The sequence below is a fragment of the Impatiens glandulifera genome, chromosome 7, assembly GCF_907164915.1.
Source record: "Impatiens glandulifera chromosome 7, dImpGla2.1, whole genome shotgun sequence".
Lineage (NCBI taxonomy): Eukaryota > Viridiplantae > Streptophyta > Magnoliopsida > Ericales > Balsaminaceae > Impatiens > Impatiens glandulifera.
In genome coordinates, this window is record NC_061868.1 from 43,759,568 (window position 1) to 43,784,498 (window position 24,931).

The window sequence follows — 24,931 nt, forward strand, 5'->3', positions numbered from 1 at the left end:
ATCAATTTTCGATTATATTCTACCTTTTATTTATTTACTTCTCAATCTCAACCGTCCATTGTTAATGGTCATCGTCGATCATGAATCATGGATCATGGACCATCTCCATTGCAGTATGTGACCTAGCTAGTTATAACTAGCTAGTGTAATTCTACTTACAACTAATCATTAACATAATTAAATAATTCCAGACTATTTGTTTTTTAATAAAATGAATATCATTGGAGCTATGGTTTCATGAGTATATAAATAGATGTTTGATAGGAAAAATTAAATATAATGATCCATGTATATTTATTAGTATAGTTTAAAATATTTCTCATTACATAATCTTATTATTTGAAATTATTTATTGATTTTTAAGATTTATTTGAATTTTGTTAGGATAAATTATTAAATGTTTTTATATTTAAAATTTAATAGAAGTTTAATTGATTGGTTTGATTATTAAAATGATAACGATGTTATAAAATATTTTTTTTAAAATAACTAAAAAACAAACATACATAATATCGAGCTAGAATTAGCATGACACCATATAACCATCGTACCCACTTAAATTTAAATTTAAAGTGCTTTCAGATGAAATCGAACCCTTACATTTTGATCTCTTATACATACTCTTACCACTAAGCTACCTTGGTGGGATTCTAAGAGCTTCTTTTATATAAAATTATTTTATTTTATTTTTTCCAAAATAATCACTTATTTCATCCTATTCATTTTATAAATTAAATTTTATTTGATATTATCTATACATATAATGATGCTTAATTTTGAAAGTGTCCGGATTGCCGGGTCGAAAGATTTGATTAATTTGAATATATATGTGAGAGTAAATGGATATTTGAATCGGATTCTGAGTTGACCCGCCCATAAATTTGAAACGATTAAAAATAAAATTAAAAGTAACCTAACAAAAATAAGTACAACTTTTTAACCCATTAAACTAATAACACTTTATATTTTTAATTCAACATCAAATTTAATAAACGCGAGACGTTATAACAATATATTTTTATGAAAATTTTCCTAATTTTTACAGTAATCTTCTTCTGGTGTGAAATGTAACCGCGTCCAATACATATTTAAAAATAAAAATGAAAAATATATTACTAGCTAAGCTAGAGAGATAAAACTTGTGACCCAAGTCAAGTTGTTAATAGTTGTTAATAGGGATAGGCCACCACCACCACCCCTACTAGAAGAGAGGTGCCAAAAAGTTAATTCGATTAGACCAACTTAACACAGTTTTTAATTAAATAACCTAAGCTAGCTCTAGTACATTTAATATTATTTTAAGTTATTCAGTCAAAATTATTTTATTTATTATAGATATATGAAAATATCGCAAATTATTCACTGAATATTTGGTCTCTCTAAAATATATGAGTAAGAATCAACCAAGATTATATATACACTACTTTAATTTTCTCTTGATTTTGTATATATTAAATAATTATATTCTAAGATCTTATGCAATTAAGAGGTTTTGATGGAAAATCAAAGTTACTCGATATATGACAAATCACTAATTTTAGAGAGAGAGAAAGCTTGATGTTGATGGATCAATATTTCCTAGACACTTCCACTACAAAAGTAAGATGGTAATTGAGAGTTATTTGATAAAACTTTTTTTAATAATAATATCATATATAAGAAATTACACTTTATAAAATAATACTGATCTTTCTAAAGTAATACATAGCCTTTATAAAATTCTAGCAAAAAACTAAAATAAAATCCTTTGTAAAACATTTAGTCAAAAACATGACATCCAAAGGAGATAGATATCTATGGTTAAATATCACATGAACAAAGAGTTGACCTCATTCTTGATTGGTTAAAATAATGTATCAAGTTGAGAGGTTCTTATTTCTGAAATGTCATTGACTAAATAAATTATCTCAATAGTTTATATTGATTTTTTTAAAATATTGACTTTTTTTTAGTTGAAATTTATTCTCAAAATTAATTTATTAAACATTTTATAACAAGACGATTAAAAGTTGCGAGTTCAACTCTCACTCAGAAATTCATGACGACAACAATAAAATCATACTAATTTTCTAAAAATAATATAATCCTTACTAGTCATATTAAAATATAACTTATAATTTTTTATTTATACTTCAACTACTTAGTGTTCATTTTAATTTTTTATATATGTGTAAAATCAACCACTAGAATAACTTAAATAATAAGAGTAGTGTCTAAAAGAATAAATGTAAAATAAAAAAAAACATTTACACTAAAAACACCTTAAATTAAAGTGATAAATTAAATTAATAAGATTAATAATTGAAGGTTTTTTTCCTAAAAAAAAAATTAAGTTAATTCACTCAATTTAATAAATAAATAATATATATTTGTGTGGCCCCTTTTAAGTATGAGAATAGTATTTATATTTCTTAATAAATAATAGGTTTGCCTTTGTTAAAAAATAAAAGAATATAGACCTTATTCTAGCTAGTGTAGATGGCCTACATCTATACAAGAATGTAATTACTTGCATTATTCACATAATCATTAGATACTTAGATATAGAGTCAAATTTTATTAGAAAAAAAAAAGAGAAATGAATATAAGAGTCAAATTTAGTATACAAATAATTCATGTATATATAGAAGTAAAATTAAGTAGCTAGAAGGATCCAAGGTCCATGCCCTAACCCTTAGGTGACATTCATTATTGCTCATAATGAATGTTCTCGAGTCCACATTATATTTACCCATTATTTTTATTCATTTATTTTATTTACATGAGAGAGATTATGGGGCACCATGACAAAATCTTTTCATCCTTGATCTATCTAGCTGAGAATCTTGACTAATTGTGCACTTCACCCCACTCTCTGGCTTATTTTTTTTTATACTTCCAACCTAAATTTTAGTTCCAACCGAATGTCTGTACTAAGAATTATATTCAAAGATATAATCGAACCCGTGAGCTACCTTGGTGGGTAGTAAAAATTCTACTTAATCTTGGCTCAATTGGTTCCAAGAAGACAAGCTAAATCTTAGTTCTAGAATTAACCCACTAAAGAAGTTCAAATGAAAACAATTCTTCTCTATTTCCACTAAAAATAACCTTATTGAAGTGGGGGTCAAGGGAATAAACCATGGTTTTTCGAAAGAAAGCTTATTCTAGAATGACTGAAACTAAAGTTATTTTCAAGAAAACCACAATAATACATATTGCTAGTGGGTGGGAAAGCAGCAATAGATGAAACATTGTAATCAGAAAACATATTGATGGATGTTGTTTGGTTGGTTAGTAAATAAGGGCAATGATAAGGCATTGGGTTTAGGGCATCTCCAATTTTAGTGGGTGGGTGGGTCAGAACTCAGAAGTAGCCCTATCTATCTATCTATCTATCTATCTATCTATTATTATTATTATAAGTCTGTCCCTGTCCCATTCCCAGTCCCACACTAATCAACAAAAAGAGCTAACTTTACACATTTAAGAGCAGTGAGCTGTTAGAGCATTCACACAACATAAATACGCACCTTTTTTGCTTTGCCTTGCTTGCTTTGGCATCATCATCATCAAAGAGCATCCACTTTTTAAATCTGACAAAAGTTTTTCACACATATGATTGTTGTTCCCTGAAACAACACACGCTTCATCATACCCTTTGAGAGCCAGCAGACCCCCCTCCCTCCTCCTCTAGCTAGTCAACGGGCCAATCAACAGTTATCAAGTATTGCAGCAATTAAAAAGTAAATAAAACACATGAAGAAAAAAAAGTAGCAGATGATCACTCTTTTTGTATACTAAAGAGCTTACATTTAAACCTGTTCATCATATAACAAGTGAAAATCAAACAGGTGTTTAGTTCAACCGGGACACTATTGACAATACCAACCAAATAAATCAAATATACAAAATTGATTAAAGTAGTGACCTAATTCAAAATTTGAAAAGAAAATCATTGCAAATCCAACTAAAAGATTTTTCATTAAAAAAAGGTAGCAAAAGCTTCTCCATACATCTTTCCTTTTCAAACAACATAGAGTAAGACAATTTAGTCCCCAAATGACTCTATATTTGCACTGTCAAAAGACTCAAAGTGCATAGACAAATAGGAAATAGAATCAATGTATTAATCTCAACTAGAGCATATTACAGTAATCAAAACCACAAAAACTGACAAGAAACAAGGTTTGGAAAACCAGTAGAGTTTCACCAGCAGTTATAGTTGTAGGGCAAAATACAAAACCATCCTTCAACTCAAGACAGAGTCCGCTTGTTAAAAGATTCAATTGTCAAGTTAGCAGTAAAAGCTGGAACTGAATTTAGTTTTCGGATAAATATCTCAACCTGGGAGGAAAAAAAAAAAGAGTGTTGGACGGTTACGCAACAATTAAAACATTCTAAACAGAACATAACTGAAACGGATAATGACATTCCATACCTGTTGAGATATCTCTCGCTGTGAGGTGTAGCTATTTCCCTGTGAGTTTGAAAACAATGAAAAAGTAGTTAGAAAACAGTGTGAAATATCTTCTCTCTGTATATATATATAACTTAATTTCATTATAGATGCTAAAGAAGTGTTGGATCGAATGTCATTTAAATGCAGTTCTTCACTTCTTTTTTTTAAAACTGCATATCCTACTAGCACATACCAAAATGGTTGTGTTCCCTGATTCATATTCAAATTCAAGCTTCTCGTCATCACTTTGAGCATAGATAGATTGAAGAATGAAACGTGTAACTGCAATTCCATCAGATCGCTGGTGATCATCCATTACAATCTGCAGAAGGATAACTTCTATAACGTGCCAGAAAATCAATAAGAATCAGTGAATTTTATGTTGATAGTATAGTAGTCCAATTTTTTTTCAAAGAGCTCTTAACAGATTATTAAACAATCAATAATAACTTCTTTTTTTGGGAAAACAATAATAATAACTTTTTTTTTGGAAAACAATAATAATGAGGAAAGACTTTTTTTGTGATATCACAAAGAGGATGACAGAATATTGCGGTCCGTCTTCATTGGGCCTGGCCCATATCATGTATAAATCCTAATTACTATTTTCTTTTTAAAATAATACAATAGAAATACTATATCAATTGGTTTCACTCATATTTCATGCTAATCAAAAGTTTGGTCGCCAATCCAGCCTCTCTCGAGCATTACTTTAAGCAATTTTTCTACCAATCTTGCCCATGAAACTGGTATAACAGCACTTAGAGCTTATTTGATATAGGGTTTTTTAAGTTTTATAAGTTTCTTTTAAAACTTCTCTCTATCACATCATTATCATTCTAACCATCAAATCACTTAATTTATCAATTAAAATACCATACTACCCTTACTTTACTTTTATTAAATTTAAATTTTAAATTTGGTAATTCATCTAGCAAAAATCCCAAATAACCTACTTTTATTATAAAAATAAACCTGTAAAATCCTAAAAAAAATCCAAGATCAAACCAATTCTTGGTGTCCACTGTCCAACCAACAACTCTTTATGTAAATACCTTGTAGCCAAAAAGTTCACAACATGCCCTTCTGAAAACTGAGATTCGGTCTGCAAAAACTGCCTTATACCTGTTTCACAAGAAGGTTGCAAGCAAGTCATGCACACTTCAATGCAATAAGTACCAAAGCTTACACACAACACACTCACCTTTCCTCACGTTTCTCAAGAGTCGCAATTTGTTCTTTGTACTGCATTATTTTTCCAGAGATGTCCACAAGTTTCCCAGTATCACCTGCATAAATTTAGCACAACCGCCAATCAATTAGAAGCCACTTCAAATGACAGTATTGCATCACACAAAATTGTAGTCATATAATAACGGAATTTATGAAAATCAACCAATATAGAGCAAGTAGGTTAGTGCTTCCTAGATACGTGCTGCGATATGTGACTTTCATATGTGAAAAATCATTACTAACACAGAAAAATAATCACTTTGCTGGTTCATCTTATTTTCAATTAATGCCACTGACCAATGAAGACTAGTGCAACTGCATCATAATCCAAAATTTTACCAGATTGTTTCTTCAATTCTTCAACAGCTTGTAACTTCTCCTTTGCCTTCCGCAACTCACTCTGTAAAGCCTCAATAATCTGTTTGGCCTCATTATCAACAGCAAGATTATTCGCCATCCGCAAAACCTTTGTATTGGCCGATGAAAAATCACCGTGACCCAACTACAAATAAACATTGATATATTGTGTCTTTAGTAATATGGAAATTTAAACTATGATATGCAAATAATGCCAAGTGTAACTTAAGCTTCATCCATGTGAATCACATCTTGCTGCACAGATTTTATTTTTTCTTGTGGATAAATTTGTCATAAATAATCTGGATAATATATTTTACTTGGACAAGAACATGATCATGAGACAATGATTATCGCACACCGGGTGAAGACAAATTGTCTATAAGAAGATCATTTTAACTATACCTTGGATTCTAAAAGTGAAATCTCTGAACGTAGGCGATCTCCCTCCCTCTCTAATGACTTTACTCGTCTTGCCTCATTACTTAACCTCTCATTGAGTAACCTTATTTCATTGAGCTGATGATTATTTATCTCTTTTTGTTCATAAAGATTGCTTTCCAATTCCTTGATCCAGTCTTCCTTCTTGGCAAGAGATGATTCAAGCTCCTGTAACAAGAAATCAATCATCAAGCGCTGCAATGAAGCATGTGTATACGCACCATATTAATTATCTAAGGAAAATTTAAAACATGAATATAATAGTAATACCTGCACAACAGTTGCATTAGTAACATCATTTCCTGCTTCAACACTCTTCTGCTTCTTTAATTCATTAAGAACAGACCTTAACTGATCTCTCTCCTCGGTAACAGATGATATCTGTGGATTATATTTTGGGATATATTAAAAACTCACAAAAAAATAGAAGGAAATTTGGGAAACCAATAGAGGAGAGAGAAGTAAGGCAGAAATTACATGTAATATAGTGCATCTGTATGTAAAACTAATACGGAGTGGCCTATTTAAGAATTTTGAAGAGACAAACAAGGGAACAAAGACAACATACACAAAAGAGAATGGCCCTCAATGACCTTTGTCAAACACAGCCAATTCATAAAACAGACCCTAGAACAATCAAATAACCTGTAGTACAACAACATATTTCCACAGAATATGCAACTACAAATTAGTTAAATTCTTTGACAGTCTCATCAAGACAGTAAGGATATGCAGACCAAAAATAATGTTGATCCAGTTAAAAGGACCAGTACCACTACAACCTAATGCTTGTATGTTCCATTGCAGGTTAATTTGCAATTAAGTAATCTTTCTCAACTACCTAATGTTCTTTCAAATTTCCCACCCGTTATTTTCCCCCTCAAATGTGTCAAGTTACATCAACACTAGAAAAAAAATATATTTAAAACCGCAAACTTCACATAAATGCTTCCAACAAAAGGGTTACCTATTTAATATCTAGATTGAAAAAAACATTACAGGAGATTTGTTTTGTGCTTTTTGCATGTCTAAATTTTCTTCACCTCCACCACTCCCACAAACAAGAAAATTGAATACAAAAGCTAATTACTTATAGATTGGTTACTTACAATGGTTGTCATTCGCTTGACCTCGGATTGCGAGATCTGTTCCTTTTCTTTTGCCAATGCTGCCTCTGCTTCAGCATTTTGTTTTCTTTGTTCTGCAGCATCTAGAGACACCTCGATTTGTTTCAAGCGTGCATTTGCCTCACCTTCCTTCACCATGCTTTCAACCACCTCTCTGCACAGCATAATCACCCCATTTAAATGGAGTTCACCTTAATGTGATTAGCATGACATAGACTGCAAAGTAAGCATGCAACTAGCTGCATTGCAGCTCAATTCACATTCTTTATATGACTGGAAATAGTAATTGGCTGAGGGAAATATGTCCTTAAATGACAATATTCCCTCCTCAATGGAAATACCAAATTAAGGTGTCAGCAGAAAAGAACTATGAAAGAAAGAAAATAAAAGAAAACACAGGCCTTCTTTTGTTATCGAGAAAAATTAACTAAATTAAGCACCAACATGGGTAACAAAATACAAAAGAAAATAAAAGTATACAAGAACAATTTGATTCCACACAATCACATCTCACTGTGAAGCATAACACTGATGATTTTTTGTTGTTGTTGTTTGGTGGTTTGAGTGTTTAGCTTTAGTTTATGTTTGTTTATTTATAAAAAAAACAAAAAAAAAAAACATAACACTGATGATAAAACATAAGAATCCAAGAGCTTGCACATTATATTTTTCATCAGACATTACATTACTGTTGAATAAAATTCAGGAAAAGTCAAGTCTTTTTTAATGAATTTGTATCCTATATATACACACATTCTTCCATTCAATTTGGATGGAATATCAGAAAGAAATCAATTGTCTCTCTTAGCATCTTCAAGAACAGAAATAATGAACTTAAGAACTTACTTCTGTAGAGCGGCAATCTTCAGAGGAATGTCCTGCGCTGATGATACACCAGGAATGTCTTTTAACATCAACTTCCAAGAAGATAACTCAACTTCTAACTTTGTCATGTTAGTCTGGACGTCTGGTAATTTATATAATTCTGATTCAGCCCTCTCTCTTCTGCCCTTTTCCTCCAGCAATTTCTCCTTCAATAACTCAATGTTTTCATGGGATGATTTTAACTTCCTTGCTGAACGAACTTCAGACTCCTATTAATATCCATATAGAAAAAATAGATATTATGATTAACAAAGAAAAATAACTCATTTATTCATAAGACAGTTTAGTGCCCATAATAATCAATAAATGCAACCTTGCACGGAATCATAAATCTGATTAAAGGCAACAGAAATTATGAGCATCACACTTGTTCAATTATTTCCTTCAGAATATGTTAGGTACCGAATGAAAGAGACTGTAATCTACTCAAGAATGGAGATGAGATGCTTTAGAACAACTAGATGGGACTAATCAGAGAACTACGGAGAGAGAAAGACTATTACAACTATCATTCATCATCACTATTCAATATCTCAATCTGATTACATTGTCTTATATTTATACTACTATTCCAACTGATTAACTAAACTACTAACCAACAGACTAACTAAACTAATAACTACTATCAATACTGATTACATTGCATTATTTTGAACCAAACATAGTTTGCAGGCTTAAACCCAAAGGGGGAAAGGAAGAGAAACATAGGGATCCAGTCAGGGATACATTCAAATGAAATTGAAATATACAAATAATCAAGAGAAAAGCAAAAACTTATTGTTTGTACTATCATTATTGACCCCAGTTGCTGATGGAAAACTTACAAAGTATTATCTTTCTTGAAATAATTAACCGCAATATATTCTAGCCAAAAAAAGCAAGAATGAGAAGGACAAGGAATCCAGCTAAGAATCCACCATCAAAACAAGATAGAAATTAAGAAACTATAACACATGCACCCTTCCATCATCACCTCCTCATGCATGATCAAAATCGCCCTTGGCAGTCAAAAACCAAATTCATCATGAGAAAAGACTGTCCAATTTTCAACCAAACAGCCAAAAGTGGGAATCCAGAAGTTTTACCAAAGCCTCAAAATACCCAAAATATGCTCTTCAAGATTCCCCAACTTATCATATTCTTCAGGAATATAAGCAGCGCACTCATTTTGATCTTCCTATGATAACTAACTCAACGCTCAAACTTCTTAAGAGTGTTTTTGATCTTTGATTTTGTCCTTTTTAGTTTCTCGTTCTTAAGAAAATAATCATCAAAAGCTTCATCCCAACATCTGCACATTGTCACTCCAAAGTTCATAGAGTTTCGCTCATAGCACTTCCCTACATCGGTCTTTAACTGTCCTTCCATGAAGTTCAAATGTTTCTTGCATTTCTTACAGGAAAAAATATTTGTTATTTTTAAGAAAGAAACTCGCCCAGTATCATAACTACTTATCTTAAAGAATATTATTCTTGTCCCATGAACTTGTTAAGAATTCAGATATCTCTCTCTGACTCTCTTTCATCTATTTCTAGTGTTCTCCTTTCAATCAAACAAACCCATAGTATGCAACAAGTTGCATTAACCTTTTATTTGAATCATGATTCACCCGATTGCTTTTGCTCTTCCAACTAAGAAAAAGGTTGCACAAAAGGTTTATTTCATTCCATGACAGTTAAATTTTATATATGTTTTCCTAACCCTTGAAATTCCAAAAACTAAATATATATGTTAGAAAGAGTTAAGTTATAATAATATGCACCTACAAAGACCAGAAATTAAAAAATACAAAACGGTAATTTGCCCAAAAAATTCAACTCACAGAATTTCGCAACTCTTCTTGCAAGTTTTTCACCAAAATACTGTTATCTGCTGAAGAAACTTCTTGAACTGATAAATTTGATATTCTCTTCTCTAGCTCACTCTTCTGGTGAATAGACTGTCAAAACAAAAATAACGAGATTTTGACAACCAGAAAGTTATATGTAAGTGCATGTGTCAATGCATGCCATTGATGTAGTTGGCAAAATAAGAAAACAAGTTTTCCTTGCATCCAAACACTTTTAGAATTACTACAATGTGTACAGTCAAAGTCATGTAATCCAAAAGGGAATCACCCATTACTTTGACAAACTTATATTTTTTTCTCCTGGAGAATATTGCTTTTCACATACTTAATATTTTAGAAATTGTAGGATTTGAAGAGGAAGGAGATTTCATATATTTGGAATTAGGAAACGAGAGACAATATCAATGATAAAGAAACTACCTAAATAACTTAAATGCACTTTTGATGGGAAGGAAAACAATTGCTTTCTTGGAAAGGCAGATGATTCTTAGAAAGAACCAAGTCTGATAATTCCACACATTAAAATTAGGTGGCATTTGTAGGGAAGATGCAAGCTCAACTTCTAGCATGCATCAAAAGAAGAGGGCAAAATATAAGAATCAATCTTTTAACAGGAAGGAGATTGTTTCAAAACACAGTGGAATGTATTACCTCGTTTAGTTGTTTTTGAAGTTCTTCAAACTGCTCTTTCAGCAATTGTGATTCTTCCTCGGCATTTCTTGCTCGGCATTCCATCCTCTCAAGCTGAAACATAAAACGGAAGATTCATTTTAGAATCCTTTGAGGCTTTGGTTCTTCGGACTAGTTTATTGCAATAGGTAGCAACTCACATCTGCACTTATTCTGGAAACTGAAAGCTTGGAATCCTGTTTTAGCAAGAGCAGCTCATTATTCAAATTGTTTTTCTCTCTTTCTATGCTTTCAGAAAGCTGTCCAAGTTTTCCTTCAAGAAGAGCAGCTTTCTCCTCGGCTGAAATGGCTCTGGACTCTGCTTTCCTGAGACCATTATGTTCTTTTTGAAGCTTTACCTAAAATCATATAGAAGAGCCAAAATCATGATCTATATAAGCCAAGACATTGTCACTTTAGAGTTCTACATATTCAGAGTCTAACCCTACAGCACATACAACTCTCATACTACAATTTTCATCAAAGTATCAGATATTTCTCGAGTGATTATTAGTGGATAACTAAATACAATGGACAACATCTTTAAGTTACATACAAAGGTTCCATGAATCCATCGATTGCAGGTTTTTTTTGTATTCATATTCTAAGTCTGTGACATGAACAAACTGTATTCGTGATAATAATTGATGGTGAGAAGAAAAATGCATCATCTTATCTTACTTACTTCTCTATTAAGAAAAAATAATTAAAACAAGCAGAGCTTATACCTCAAGCTCACTGTTTGCTTGTAGTTGCTTCTTCAATTGCTCCTGAGAATCGTTGATCTCCTTTAAGATTTGCTCTTGCAGTGCATGTTCACGTCCTTTGGACGCAGCAAGTTCTTGTTCAACATACAATAATTGTTCCCTGAATTTCTTCCTCTCAATTTCTGTGGGTGGACAAGAATGAATATTTAATAGGAATACAAGATTACAAGTTCACTTGTACCAGCATCCCCAAACAACAAAAGAAATTACTGAAAACTAACAATATAGGAAATAAACATACCTAATATAATGCTCAACTTCAGCAATATAAATATGTAAGAGAACTTGAAATGATGGAAATCAAAGTTGATACTCGGCATTATATTCACTCATAGTTGATACTTAACATTATATTCGTTCATAGTTGATACTCAGCATTATACTCATTATAGTTGAAATTATCTTAAAATTGACAACTCACCAGTTTTACCGAAGTCCTCATTCAATGACTCCAATTTAGATTGATAATCATGCACTTGTTTCTCTGCACTATCCAGGGCATCAAAGAAGTCTGATTTAACCTACAAGAGTAATAAAGTTATTCTAAGCAATCATAGTTGACTATGCATACAAGTTTTGAAAAATCAACCTGATAATAGTTATCCAACAAAGTCCATAACTATTCTCAACGACAAACCATAAATAAATGAAAGACAATCAGTCACAAATGGAAGAAAAACTCTTTACCAGATCAAAACTAAAAGAGAGAAACGTGAACCCAAAGAAATAAATATGTAGCAACTCATTTGAAGAAAATGGTTGGATAATAAAAATATAGATAAAAAACTTTGAGAAAGATTGGCACTGCATAACAAAATCGTATTATACAAAAAAAATGTTATAAATAAAGAATTGCAAGCAAAATGGAATTAGAAGAGTCAAAATATAGAAATTTGAATAAAACAGAACATTTGTTTAGAATTTAAAGAAATCACTGTATTTTGGCAAAATAGTTTTCAACAAATCAACAGGACGATGAACAAATACGTATTATGAGTAAGACAAAGACATCTCAGTAATTCCAGGTCACGAGAAGGACGACAATCTGTAACCTTGAAGGTGGTAAAAAGAACAAAGTTAAATAATCCAAACCAGAACATTAGTTCAGCAGATTGCAAATATTACAGGGATAAAAATTAAGCCTCCTATCCCTTTCTTTCTTCCATGTAAGAGTTATTTTTTCTTCTACCAACAGAGCACTACACAATTCATCAATAGTAAAATTCTGATACGACGATTGATCTAGCTGAATGCAAAATTTATCATTGTTCATTTGTGGTGTAGATTATAGCATATTCCTGAATCTACAACCATTTTTCAAAATCACCAGAACAGATATGTCTTCCATTCACTGCAGATTCAAACAAACAAACAGAGTTGGATAGCTCAAAAGTGACTCTACAACCATTTTTTCATCAAGAGAACTAGCTCGATTCATAGTCTATTTGGTTAATTTAGCTGACATGACATGTTTTACTTCTATAATTCCGTCTGATTTGAGTTCAAACGAATATCATAGCAATAAAGAACATGACAACGAAATTTTAGCTCCAACTGAGGTACGATGTTTAGGAAAATAGTAAAAGCAATAAGAATCACCATCTGACGACACTGATAAGTGCAGAGCATCTGGTCAGAATTTCCATGGTCGTGGTCGTGAGATGGTTCGGGCAGCGGAAGGTCCTCGAATATTACCAGTCCCTGGTCAGAGTTGGGGCTTCCTGACGGCATTGAATCGTCTGCCCTTCGCTTCTTCGGAGGCGGTGTTCTAAGAATCATTTTCTCTCTAGATTATCTCTTCCTGGAATCTACTCTTCTTCGACAGGACAGCCGATCAGACCAAATTCAAAGGCGCCAATTTGTGCATTTTAGGTTTTCATTTCAAAATAAGGTAACACCGAACAATTCATTTATCATTTCTTAACCTTTAGTTCTTAGAATATAATATAAAACATTAGTTTCTTATATAAATTTATTTTTAAATGAATTAATCAAATTTAATTTTTACATGTTAAACCTATCTACATTTTTCTTGTTTCGAATATCTAGGATATGATGTTAACTCTAATTTGTTTACCAATCTTTTTATCAGAAATATTTTTAACTTTTTATATATAACTTTACTATAGAAAATATTATTTTTAAAAAATTTATAGTAAAAAAACAATTGTCTATATAGAACGTGATCGGTATTGAAATTAAGAGCATCTTTATCCATGACCCATTTTTTGGTCATGATCATAGTCATGATAATGAAAAGAGCTTTATGACCAAGATTTTGGTCATTGTGCTTATCTATGACCAATAAAATCTTTCTCAAGAATTAAAAATATTTTTTTTATTTTTAAAATTAAAAAAATAATAAATAACTTTTAAATGGTAATTAGTAAAAATATTGAAAATTGTGATTTTTTTGTGCTCCGAAATATAACAAGAGTGGTCTTTATTTATAGATCTCGAAAAATTATGAATTTTGATATATTTTATTTTTTTAAAATTATAAATAATAAAAAATCGGGTTTAAAGATAAGAGATAAAAAAAATTTGAACAACCAATCAAATGCTGACAAATGAACAGCATTTTATTGGATGAATTTGATTATAATTTTTGTCATAATTTGGTCATGATAAATTCGATCAACTATACCCAACTCATGACCCATTTTTAGGTCATGGATAAGGATGCTCTAAGAAAGTGAACTATATTACTATATTCAATTGAAACAAATTAAAAAAAAATGTTTTAAAACAAATAATATTTGGGTTATAAATTAAAACAAAATTTTAATGCTATTTTGGATTAGTAGAAAGCTTATCTGGTCTACTTTTCAAATAGCTTTTTTTTTTTCTTTCTTTTGAAAAGGCAACGGTCACAAAACTTAAATAATAAAAGAAGCCAAAAACAAAGAAAAGGCTCCCATCCAGAATTCAAATTCCAAATTGGAACCTGGAAGGGACTGAAGATCAATCTTCATTCATCTCTTATCCACCATGAAAGTGATGAAGGCCATGAAAAAACTCAAATTCTGGTCCAGAAAGAAGAAAACGAAGAAGCCATATTTCGATCATAACCCCCCACCTCCTGAGAGGCAGCCGCCGCCGCCGCCGCCACCACCTCCTTGCCATTGCTGTTACTCCGGGCATCTATTCCAGCCATCAGCACCGCCACCGCCACTGCCACCATGGATGGAGCAAAACCAGACAAATCAGGTCCTTCTTCCCTCTGATCAGTTAGGCTATTCTGATCTGTTTCACAATCAAGCTCAGGAAATCGTATCATATCAACAGTACATGGTTCACGAACCAGTTTATGGAGTGCCAATAGAACCTCGAAATACAAGAGAGAAAAACATTGGATTTCCGAGCTTCCTTATCAACTTTGGCAAGTATATTTTTCAGTGCTTCTGCCCTTGTGTTAACAATCGAGAAATCCATTGACATTTTTCTTTTTGTACCATAAAATATAGTGAATGATTAAATTGTCTCTCTATTAATTCCAAAATTGATTGTCACTACACCAATAAATAATTCACAAAAAAGAAGACAGTTATTTGCCTTCAAATGCGGAGTGTGTTCTATCTTCTCGGGCTCTGCATGCTTCAAATTGAGGTGATAACTGTTTTGAATTAGAATGAATGAATTTCCCCTTTTGAGTGGTGTTTACAAGTAAAGGGATGCGGCGAAAACGATATCCCTTTTGATTTTGGAAACAGCTTCTTCAAATTTTGACTCGAGCTCCTTTTCACCAATGGATTTTGCTGCTTCTATTAGTTGCTGAAGGACTTCTTCCAATCTCCTTATAGCCCTGATCAAGCTTCCTTCAAACACTTGACTGATTTCCATAATCTCGTAGAATTTTGATCCTTTTGTCCAAGCATAAACAGCCTCCATTATATCAGGACGGAATGAACTTGCAAAATTTTCAATGTCGATTTCAACCTGTAGAAGGTAAAATGAATGTTTCAGCTCACAAATGAAGAGGATGCTTTAGTTTAACAGTGTTTCGTGTTTTTCATTATTATTGGTTACCTTGCATTCAAGCTGGACTGTAGCAACCCTCTTTGCGGTGTCTTGCAATTGAGCAAATAGGGATTCAAGATCATCCCTAGGCTTCGGGGCATCTTTAAGCTTCTCTCGCCAGACAAAACAAGAGAGAAGAGACACCATTTCTTCTACCTTAACATCCTTTAGAACTCCATTAAACATAAGTTCTGTAAGAACCAATTCATCTGCACTGCTGATTTCACATGCAACCTTCCCCTTCAACTCTACAACATCATCTCTTGTAATATATCTGCAATATATTATAATTTTAAGCTTTAGAGATTTCATTATGAGTAGCCAAGATATCTGAAATAACAAGAGACATCATCTTATGATAGCATATGTTATAAAGATCGGCATTTTGAGAAAAATAAAATCTTAAAATAGCGGTTTGAATAAAATGTTAACAAATCAAGGCCAAAAACAAAGATAATTTATCTCACCCAAGTCTCCTTAAAACTCGTTTCCTGGCTTTAAGTTCATCTTTGAAAGCCAAAACAGTAGATGAACGGATTGATTTCTTAATTGTTTTGATCCTGGCTTTCAGTTCTTTCTTTTGGTGAAGGATCTTGAGTTTTTGTTCGATTATAGGAGATTTTGCAACTTTATGTTTTTCAAAAAGGTGCTCCAAAGCCTCTATCCGACGAACTGCTTTGTTGTATGACGCACCCTCAACCTGCAAATACAATAATCAACTGTTTAGAATTTTGAAACTAGTGATAAATGAGCTAAAGAAGATGCATAACTTACTTTAATTTCTTCCTTAGGATCCAAGACCGGAATTTCTTTAGCAAATCTGGAGTGTACCTCTAACACCTTCTTTAAAGTGTTTTCCCGAGCTTCTGAATGCAAAAGATCTTTTGGTATGTGAACCCGGATGCTGCTTATACTGTAAATCTGTAAGATAAACTTAACCAGATAAATAAAAAAATTCTACGAATCAACCCTTTCTCAGTGTAACAAATAATAAGAAGCTATTGACACTAAGACATCATTAAGACTATGTTTGGTTTGGGCGGAACTGGAATTCCGAGTCCAATTCCAAGTCATTTGATTGTTTGATGACTTGTAAAATAATTATAATTCCAATTGAATATAATGTACACGTACATAGAACAACTGTTTTTCAAGCTGTCAATAAAAATAGCCACTTTTATGCAAAACTTGCCTGAGAGAGAGGAACAGAAACAACAACAGCTTCCCCAGGCGCCTTAAAGGGAATGATCGTAATTGTCTTCTTTTTAGCTTCATCTTTATGAACAAAACACCTTGTGAGAATGTCAACAGTGTAGTTTGCATCTTCTGGTTTTCTATTTCCGTCATCTATACCACAAACAGAAACAAATATTTAAAAAATCTGCAGAAAATGATTCATATAGAAAAATGTAATTTTCAATATTTATCTTTCACCTTCAGAAATACTCTTAACTTTCTCAAAATTGATTATTACTCCCCATGTGACCTCGTCTTCAATGGAAAAGGATGAGGATGTTTCATCAACTGTGCATTTAATGCACGCAAGCCTTCCAGGCTGCAAGAATGGTAAACAGTATCTCGGAGCATATACAATCTCTCTTACATCCTTCTTCAGACCTTTATATTGTTGAATTAAAGAGTAATAATCTTCCAAACTTTCTTCCTCTTCAATCAAAATTGAATCTTTCTCATTCTCAAGGTCCTTCACTTGTTTCTGCGGATAAAAAGGAAAAAACATCATTGAAAAAGAAAATCAGATGTCACCAAGAGAATAGAAAAATGCTTAGTTATAAAAACAGCATACCTGAAGGTCAGGAATAGCTCGATCAGCCTGAAATTGATAGAATGAATTCCGGAGCAAATTCTCAGGATCCCCATCTTCACAACGCAGCTGATTTAGAAGCATGTTGTAGCTCAGATGGAATGCACTACAAAAAGACATAAATGTGTCAAAATTCACTTCAACACAGATCTGTAACTATTTTCTCCAAGAGAACTTGTAACGTTTAATATTAAGTGTGAACTATTGCCATCACAGCCTGACAGACACAAATTTTATCATTCAGATGATAAATGAAAGCTCTCGTCTTCATTTAAATAATGACTTTGACAAAGTTATTTTCATCAATTGGTGGATTGATTACAAATGTCTTATGCTGATCTCGACAATTAATAAGAGAATCAAGGATAAGAAAAATTAAGAGTTGGAAAACATACCTGTTTAAAGCATCAGCACTTCCTTTGACCATCATTTTTGTTGTTGAAGGTTCTAGCTTTTCATCCACCATAAGAATGCATATTCCCCGTGAATCAATACCACGACGACCAGCTCGGCCACTCATTTGTATATACTCTCCACTTGACAGCCATCTAAATTTATCACCGTCAAATTTACGCACATTCGTAAAAACAACCGTTCTTGCAGGCATGTTCAGGCCTATGCTGAAGGTTTCAGTGGCAAACAAACACTGCAGGGAACAGTATTAGTACAATAAAACAAATACAGAGTATATGCAAAATCGATATCAAAATGCCACTAAGAAATAATAAAAAAAACTAACTTAGGATCTCATCTGAAAAGCTATTTCGCATTGGAAAAACAAGTAACCTAAAAACTGATACAACATCCTACAATTGTATGAATACACACCTTGATGAGCCCTTCCTGGAAAAGTATCTCAATGACTTCCTTAAGTATTGGGAGCAAACCGGAATGATGCACCCCTATTCCACGCTTCAAAAGTGGCAGCATATTTGAGACCTGAGTAAGAATTTTTTTGAAAAGAATCAGCAAGAAAGTCATTAGTATTAATATATCACAATCGTAAAAACATTGCAGCTAAACAGGCCCAAAGAGTGAAGCATTGGCTCTAGCAACAGTTACCTGGGGAAGCTTTTTATCATCATCAGATAGCATGTCCATAGCACTCCAAAATATAGTTTCTGTATTGTCTTTCTCATCATCCTGATTTAAATCTAATTTTGCCATCTGCAAGACCATCACATAAAACATAAAAATCCAGCCATTAATAACAAAATAATCATGGTAGAAAACCCAAAACATGTAAATAAGCGAAATAATAAAAACCTGCATCGCAAGAAATTCACACTCCCTCTTGCTAAAGCTGAACAATATCACAGGATCGTACTGACGCAAAACAATCATTTTCACCATCTTAAAAATATCACTATCTTCCCCAGTTTTACCAATAACAAGACCTTTCTGCCATTTACCATTTTCCTTTTTCTTCTCGTTTTCTTTAGCTGGAACAAGAGCATTCAAAGCCTTCTGAAAACTGTCTTCACGAAATTTTCCCTTTTCATCAACCACCAAGTATAGGCCATCACCCCCAGAAGGAAATAGATAATGCTGCAGAGGTGTTGGCCTGTAGTCAGTGTAAACAATGTGGCAGGGTTGCTGATGAACCTGCATTTGGAAAAATAAAATATTAAACACACCCAATGTGGAATCACTTTTAATAAATACAATTGTTAGAATCTTTTCTTTGTAGATAGCCATTTCTAACATATCCTACCTTTGCAACCCAATCTGCAAACTCCTTAGCATTTGGAACTGTTGCCGAAAGAAATACAAAACGACAATTCTTCGGTGCCATAACAATACTCTCTTCCCATACAACACCCCTTTCCCTATCACGCATATAATGTACTTCATCAAAAACAACCCAAGCAACTTCCCGAATAACCTCTGATCCTTTATACAACATACTACGCCAAATTTCAGTTGTCATAACCTGTCATAATCAAGTCAAATAAGATATCACTCAATAAAATGATAATGAAAACAAGTTAATTGTATAATTAATCTCCCATACTTACCAAGCAAGAAGCATTTGGTTCAATAGTAACATCTCCTGTCATCAAACCCACATCTGAAAACTCTTCTTTAAATTCTCTATATTTCTGATTACTAAGAGCCTTAATCGGTGAAGTATATATTACACGTTGTTTATTCTTCAATGACATTGCTATTGCATATAGTGCAACAACAGTTTTCCCTGCTGATGTGTGAGCTGATACCTGGGAAAGTTATTGCAGGTTTAGCATGATTACAAAGGTATAATAAAGAAGATGCATCTTTTAAATTTTACCATGACGGATTCAGCTTTGTCAAGACACTTAATTGCTTCTGACTGAAAAGGGTCGAGTATAAATGGGAATTCTTTGGCCGGTTTTAGGTCTTCCTGAGCCAATTTAGACTTCGAAGAAGGAATATATCCATCTGGGTATGACACATCATGCACACAGGCGACAGAATCATCTGTAATGAGCATATCATCTTCCTTCAATTGCTTGGATGGAGGACTAGAGACTTCAGAAAGACCTACAGAGAACTTCCTCTTCGCGGAACCCATACTGTTGATAGAGAAACGCGAAAGACGGCGAAAGTGTTCTTCAATGAGGGTTGAAGAGAGTTTACAACAAGTAGAAAGTCTATATTGAACTTCAAAAACGAAACCTTGAAAGCAGAGTAACTAAATTTGAAACCCTGAAAGCGAGAAGAAAGAGAGAGAGAGTGAATGTAGAGAGAGAAGTAGAATAGCCCAATTACTGTATGGTAACCATCTAGGTCTGTTGGGCCTGGGTCTGGGCCTGGATGGGAAAATATAAAAGATATTTTTTTCCCTCAACTTTGTAAGAATTTTCATATTAGTAGTATGAAATACCTCATCATTAATTTATAAAATTACTTAGTTAATATTTTTTATTTTAAACATTTTAAAATTAAATTTAATAATATATAATTATTATTTGTTTTAATAAATAATAATATTAATTAATATTTTTATTATTTAATAATAACACAATATTGTATAAAAAAATATAAAGGTATGTTTGACAACAATGAAATTTGAATTAAAAAGTATAATTTAAATAAATTCATACTAGTTTGTTTTTATAATTTAAACATATTTGTTTAAAAAAAAATTGAACCAATATTTTTCTAAAAATATTAATAATATGTTTTTTTAATTTAGAAAGTTAATCTATAAAATCAATTCTTTTTTAAATTTAATAAATTAACATGTTGAATCGATCTTTTTTAATAAAATTTGAACTCTATACAAAAGTTATTAATACTTAAGTTATTCTAAGAGGTTATGTCAAATATATATATATATATATATATATATATATATATATATATTCAAATTATTTTTATTTAATTTTTTCAAACATAAAATTACAATCTTACAAAATATTTAAACTTTGTAATTTAAATAATTTAATATTAAATTCTTGTGTAATTAGAATTCCAATATCAATCCAAACAAAAACATAAACAAAATTGAGCGGAGGATCTTCTACAGCCAGAAAATGTGGTTCCATAAAAACAAAGTCTCAAACAAAATCAATTTTATAAATAAATTTTAGTGGATATAATTAAATCTATAATTCTTAATTGAATACTATTTTAGAATAAATGAGATTAACTAATAAGATAATAAAAAAATTAAGGTTGGAAAAACTACTTGCTTCCATCATTGTCGAGCATTATAAAGACATAAGAGAGCTAACCTAAATTGGTATAAAGCTGGAACTTAACTACTTAACTGATTTAACGAATCTGAATATGGATATAAAATATATTAGCTTAACTGCGCTTAATATTTATTAATTATTTAAAATATATCAAAATATAATACGGTTAATTATTTTAATTATTTTTATTTGATATTTAAATATATATTACTAATATTTATTATATTATATATATATATATATAAATGATTAATAATTTTAAAATAATAATACAAAAATATAATAATTAATAGTTTTAAATATTTTTATTTTTTAATATATATTTTCTATAATTAAACCACTCTAATCATTTTTTAATACATAAAAATTAAAAATATATATGACGAAAAACAAAAAAATTATATGAAGTATATATTATTTATGTTTAAAATATTTTATTATAAATTAATATAGTACTATTAGTTAAAGAATAAATAATATTTTAAAATATTAATACAAAATAATTGCTATAAAATATTTTGACATATTTTAAAAAATGTAATATTTTTTAATTAAAACAACCTATATGAATAAAAAATGAAAAGAGAAGAGATTTAAATGAAAAAAAAAATAGTATATTAAACAAAGTCCTATAAGATGAAACTTTAGTTGCAAAAATTCTCCAATAAAAAAGTGCAAATTGATTATAACTTAAAGTTCTACCCATCCCAAAAAGAAGAAAAAAAATCAGATGGGAAATAAGCAAAAACAATATCCAAAGTAAAATTATCTTTCTTCAACAAAATTCAAAACCAAAAATTTTGCAATCCTTATTCATTATCAAAACACTAAAAACTTTACAGATAAAAAAAAAGAAACAAAAAAAAAGGTCTTTTCATTTCAATTAGAATGAACCATTGGCCAACCATGTAATTGAGGTGAATCTGGAGGACTCGGATGCCCACTAGGACAGAAAAGACTCAGTTCCACAAAACCACCTCCAACTTCTTCTTCTTCTTCAATAGATTCACATTTTCCAGACGAATTGTTAAAGTTTCTCCCACGATTGCCAATTTCTTCAACAGGATGATAACTTTGGTTAGCAATTAGTGAAACTGTGTCATGATGATTTCCATAACTAGACGACGACACTTCTACATCCTGCAAACTCCTCCTCAAAGCTAAAGAATCCGCAATTGGGTAATACACAAGCAAGAAGATGTTCACCCCAGCACAGCAAAGAAGTGAAAGAAAAGCCAAGAAAGAGAACGCTTCAAACCAGATCTTTTCAGGTTCAGACACAACAGATAAACCAAGGAACAAAATCCTTAATGGAAGTAGACACGAAATTGAGAATATCAATGTGTATACTCTCTTCTGCAGACCCTTATTGATCACCAGTTTCACAATTCTCCTCCCAATCCAGATAAAGTAAGTAGTTAATACCATTGCGAAAAGTCCAAGGAAAGCAGTACTAAACAATGGGTAAATGCAGAAAACAACACTATTCTTCGATGAAACTGCACTAGTGAAATAAGAAGGTAACTTGCGGAAAAAGACCTTACTTTTCTCTTTTGGGTTAAATTCTGGATCGAGCAATATAACTCCGAGCTGAAGAACAAGGAGCGGGAAGCAACACAACAGAACATAGACAGCTGTTTTTCCATTCCATCTTTGGGTTAGGGTTCCTGAATCTGTCCTCTGCAGTGAGGATCGAAGAAGAAATGCAAGTGTGAGGAACATGCAAGGCTCTGCAAATCCCAGATTCGAAACGATATAACCCTTGCAAACAGACTCCTGCCATTTTAAATTTAGGGCATTTAAGATTCTCCCCTCTCGTCGTAGAAAATTTAAACGAGCTATCTCGCCGAATCCCCACCAGATTGCGAAGAGGATAAGCGTGATTCGAACAATCCAAGGGCTGCTGAAATAGTCTAGCTGAATATAACCTTGATTGTGAATTCGCGTGTGGAAATAAAAGGAATATATTATGCAGAATAAGCCGAGAAGGACTAGAAGACCTACGAGGCAGATTGTCAACACGCCTAGTGCATCAGCAACAATATTCGTCAGGGGCATTACCCAAAATGCTCTCTGCCAGCATGGATATACACAATATTCCTTTTGTAGATAATTGATTACCCAAAATGCTCTTTGCCAGCATGGATACACATTATTCCTTTTGTAGACAATTGATACGTTCTAAACTCGTGAAAACTAACACAATCAGTTCTTGATGTTGTTAATGAGTGACCCAAACCAACCACGTACATTGCCAACTCAACTCAGGGCAATCCAAATATCCAGATATTATTCAATAATCAACCAAACAACAACATGCATCCACAAATAACTGATCCAATTGCAAAAGGTTAACAAACAAAGCCTGCGTTTTCAATCAATAAAGAGCAAAATTAGAATCATTAAACAAACCATTTGACAAAACGATAAAACACAAACATAAACCGATACAAACACTTTAAGATACGACAAACTAAACTCACAATCAATTGAAAGATGGAGAATGATAACCCTATATGGCTTCTCCTTTCAATATCTAGTTTAAGAAACTAACTAGCTGAAAACATCAATAAACAAGACTAGCAAGATGAATCCTTTAAATAACCATATTTTATTTGTTTATGACAGAACAAACACCAAAGTCAAAAGTGACATACAGAAGAAAAACCCACCTTTTCTGACCTGTATTATCATAATGCCCATCCAACAGACTGGATCAAATTCCTCCAAGATTCAAACTTTGAGAATGTCCAATGACCCAGTCAAACAAACTTTCAAGTACAATTTTTTAGACTAAACCCTAAAATCTTAGACTAGTTCCCAAAAGTTCATCTATTAAGAATTACTAAACTCGATTCAAACACATAATCACAAGCATGTAAAGCAGCCCTACTTCATATAGAGAAAGAACTGTATCTAACTGGTCAGATACACAAGAGCACTAATCATGTATACCCAATTGAAGGATGATAGAACAAACAACAAAAAGTATATAAAAGTGAAGTAATCGATCAAGGAAATGAATGAAACGACTGTCATTGATCGGATATACAAACAGAAGATCAAACACAAATCAATGAAGGTAGATTAGATCATAAGAGAGCTTACAACAAGCAGAGAATCGATCCTGAAGTTTGAAAACGAAAGCTTGAAGCTTTGTAAACCTTGAAAACAGAGTAGGTAGAATTGAAACCCTTAGGAAGAAGGAGAGAGTGACTAGAATGAATTGTAAGGTAGGAGGAGAGAGGGACCGGTCCTTTGTTGATGACAGCCTGTCTACAGCTAGTAAAATATATTAAAAATATTTGTAAAATAATATTAAGGGGAAGACAGGCTGTACAGTAAACCAGCCTGGATTGTTCGAACCAATAGGTTCGGTTCGGAAGGTAAAGTGGATGGTTCGCGTCATCACCGAGCCGACGTGTAATGTAATCGTGCCGACGATTACGCTGAATGTTCCATGGTTTGGTCTTTCGTTTTTACTTTTGTTATTTTTATATTAATATAATTTTTGACCGAAAGTATAATATATTATATTTTAATAATTTTGGAATAAAATAATATTAAAATTAAATAAACCGACTATTTTTTTAATCAACACGATATGATACTGATGCATGAAATATAGGTTTTCTTT

General features: G+C 32.0%; 4 protein-coding genes across 4 annotated transcripts; 1 reads left to right on the plus strand and 3 right to left on the minus strand.

Moving 5' to 3' along the window:
• Nucleotides 1-3,937: 3,937 nt before the first annotated feature.
• On the minus strand, nucleotides 3,938-13,663 carry LOC124945425 (mitotic spindle checkpoint protein MAD1). Its single transcript, XM_047485863.1, has 16 exons — nucleotides 13,369-13,663; nucleotides 12,191-12,290; nucleotides 11,731-11,891; nucleotides 11,164-11,361; nucleotides 10,985-11,077; nucleotides 10,307-10,423; nucleotides 8,446-8,693; nucleotides 7,582-7,753; nucleotides 6,743-6,853; nucleotides 6,437-6,640; nucleotides 6,014-6,176; nucleotides 5,646-5,730; nucleotides 5,497-5,566; nucleotides 4,635-4,763; nucleotides 4,421-4,459; nucleotides 3,938-4,326 (listed from the first exon to the last, which is right to left on the minus strand). The coding sequence occupies exons 1-16, from the start codon at nucleotides 13,546-13,548 to the stop codon at nucleotides 4,237-4,239; spliced, it is 2,160 nt and encodes a 719-aa protein (XP_047341819.1). The 5' UTR covers nucleotides 13,549-13,663; the 3' UTR covers nucleotides 3,938-4,236.
• Nucleotides 13,664-14,709: 1,046 nt separating this feature from the next.
• Nucleotides 14,710-15,513, plus strand: LOC124945002 (putative bifunctional UDP-N-acetylglucosamine transferase and deubiquitinase ALG13). The gene has a single exon (XM_047485361.1). It carries the CDS (start codon nucleotides 14,761-14,763, stop codon nucleotides 15,205-15,207), a length of 447 nt encoding a protein of 148 aa, XP_047341317.1. The 5' UTR covers nucleotides 14,710-14,760; the 3' UTR covers nucleotides 15,208-15,513.
• LOC124945001 (DExH-box ATP-dependent RNA helicase DExH9) lies at nucleotides 15,237-20,300 on the minus strand. The gene is made up of 14 exons (XM_047485360.1): nucleotides 19,902-20,300; nucleotides 19,630-19,830; nucleotides 19,326-19,544; nucleotides 18,878-19,216; nucleotides 18,674-18,778; nucleotides 18,440-18,550; nucleotides 18,007-18,257; nucleotides 17,594-17,717; nucleotides 17,224-17,503; nucleotides 16,982-17,136; nucleotides 16,564-16,710; nucleotides 16,257-16,489; nucleotides 15,799-16,063; nucleotides 15,237-15,708 (listed from the first exon to the last, which is right to left on the minus strand). Exons 1-14 carry the CDS (start codon nucleotides 20,163-20,165, stop codon nucleotides 15,430-15,432), a joined length of 2,973 nt encoding a protein of 990 aa, XP_047341316.1. The 5' UTR covers nucleotides 20,166-20,300; the 3' UTR covers nucleotides 15,237-15,429.
• Nucleotides 20,301-22,047: 1,747 nt separating this feature from the next.
• Nucleotides 22,048-24,539, minus strand: LOC124910563. Its single transcript, XM_047451229.1, has 2 exons — nucleotides 24,403-24,539; nucleotides 22,048-23,659 (listed from the first exon to the last, which is right to left on the minus strand). The coding sequence occupies exon 2, from the start codon at nucleotides 23,350-23,352 to the stop codon at nucleotides 22,174-22,176; it is 1,179 nt and encodes a 392-aa protein (XP_047307185.1). The 5' UTR covers nucleotides 23,353-23,659; nucleotides 24,403-24,539; the 3' UTR covers nucleotides 22,048-22,173.
• Between the last annotated feature and the right edge of the window lie 392 nt (nucleotides 24,540-24,931).

Excerpts from the sequence above, each read along its gene's own strand:
- LOC124945425 (XM_047485863.1), bottom strand. The coding sequence starts at position 13,548 with ATGATTCTTAGAACACCGCCTCCGAAGAAGCGAAGGGCAGACGATTCA. Across the intron at positions 8,694-10,306 it reads AAGAAGAGTTGCGAAATTCT|GAGTCTGAAGTTCGTTCAGC; the intron begins GTGAGTTGAATT and ends GGATATTAATAG. Across the intron at positions 6,854-7,581 it reads TCAAGCGAATGACAACCATT|ATATCATCTGTTACCGAGGA; the intron begins GTAAGTAACCAA and ends TATAATCCACAG.
- LOC124945002 (XM_047485361.1), top strand. The coding sequence starts at position 14,761 with ATGAAAGTGATGAAGGCCATGAAAAAACTCAAATTCTGGTCCAGAAAG.
- LOC124945001 (XM_047485360.1), bottom strand. The coding sequence starts at position 20,165 with ATGGGTTCCGCGAAGAGGAAGTTCTCTGTAGGTCTTTCTGAAGTCTCT. Across the intron at positions 18,779-18,877 it reads GTGAATTTCTTGCGATGCAG|ATGGCAAAATTAGATTTAAA; the intron begins GTTTTTATTATT and ends ATGGTCTTGCAG. Across the intron at positions 17,137-17,223 it reads AGTTAAGAGTATTTCTGAAG|ATGACGGAAATAGAAAACCA; the intron begins GTGAAAGATAAA and ends TTTGTGGTATAG.
- LOC124910563 (XM_047451229.1), bottom strand. The coding sequence starts at position 23,352 with ATGCCCCTGACGAATATTGTTGCTGATGCACTAGGCGTGTTGACAATC.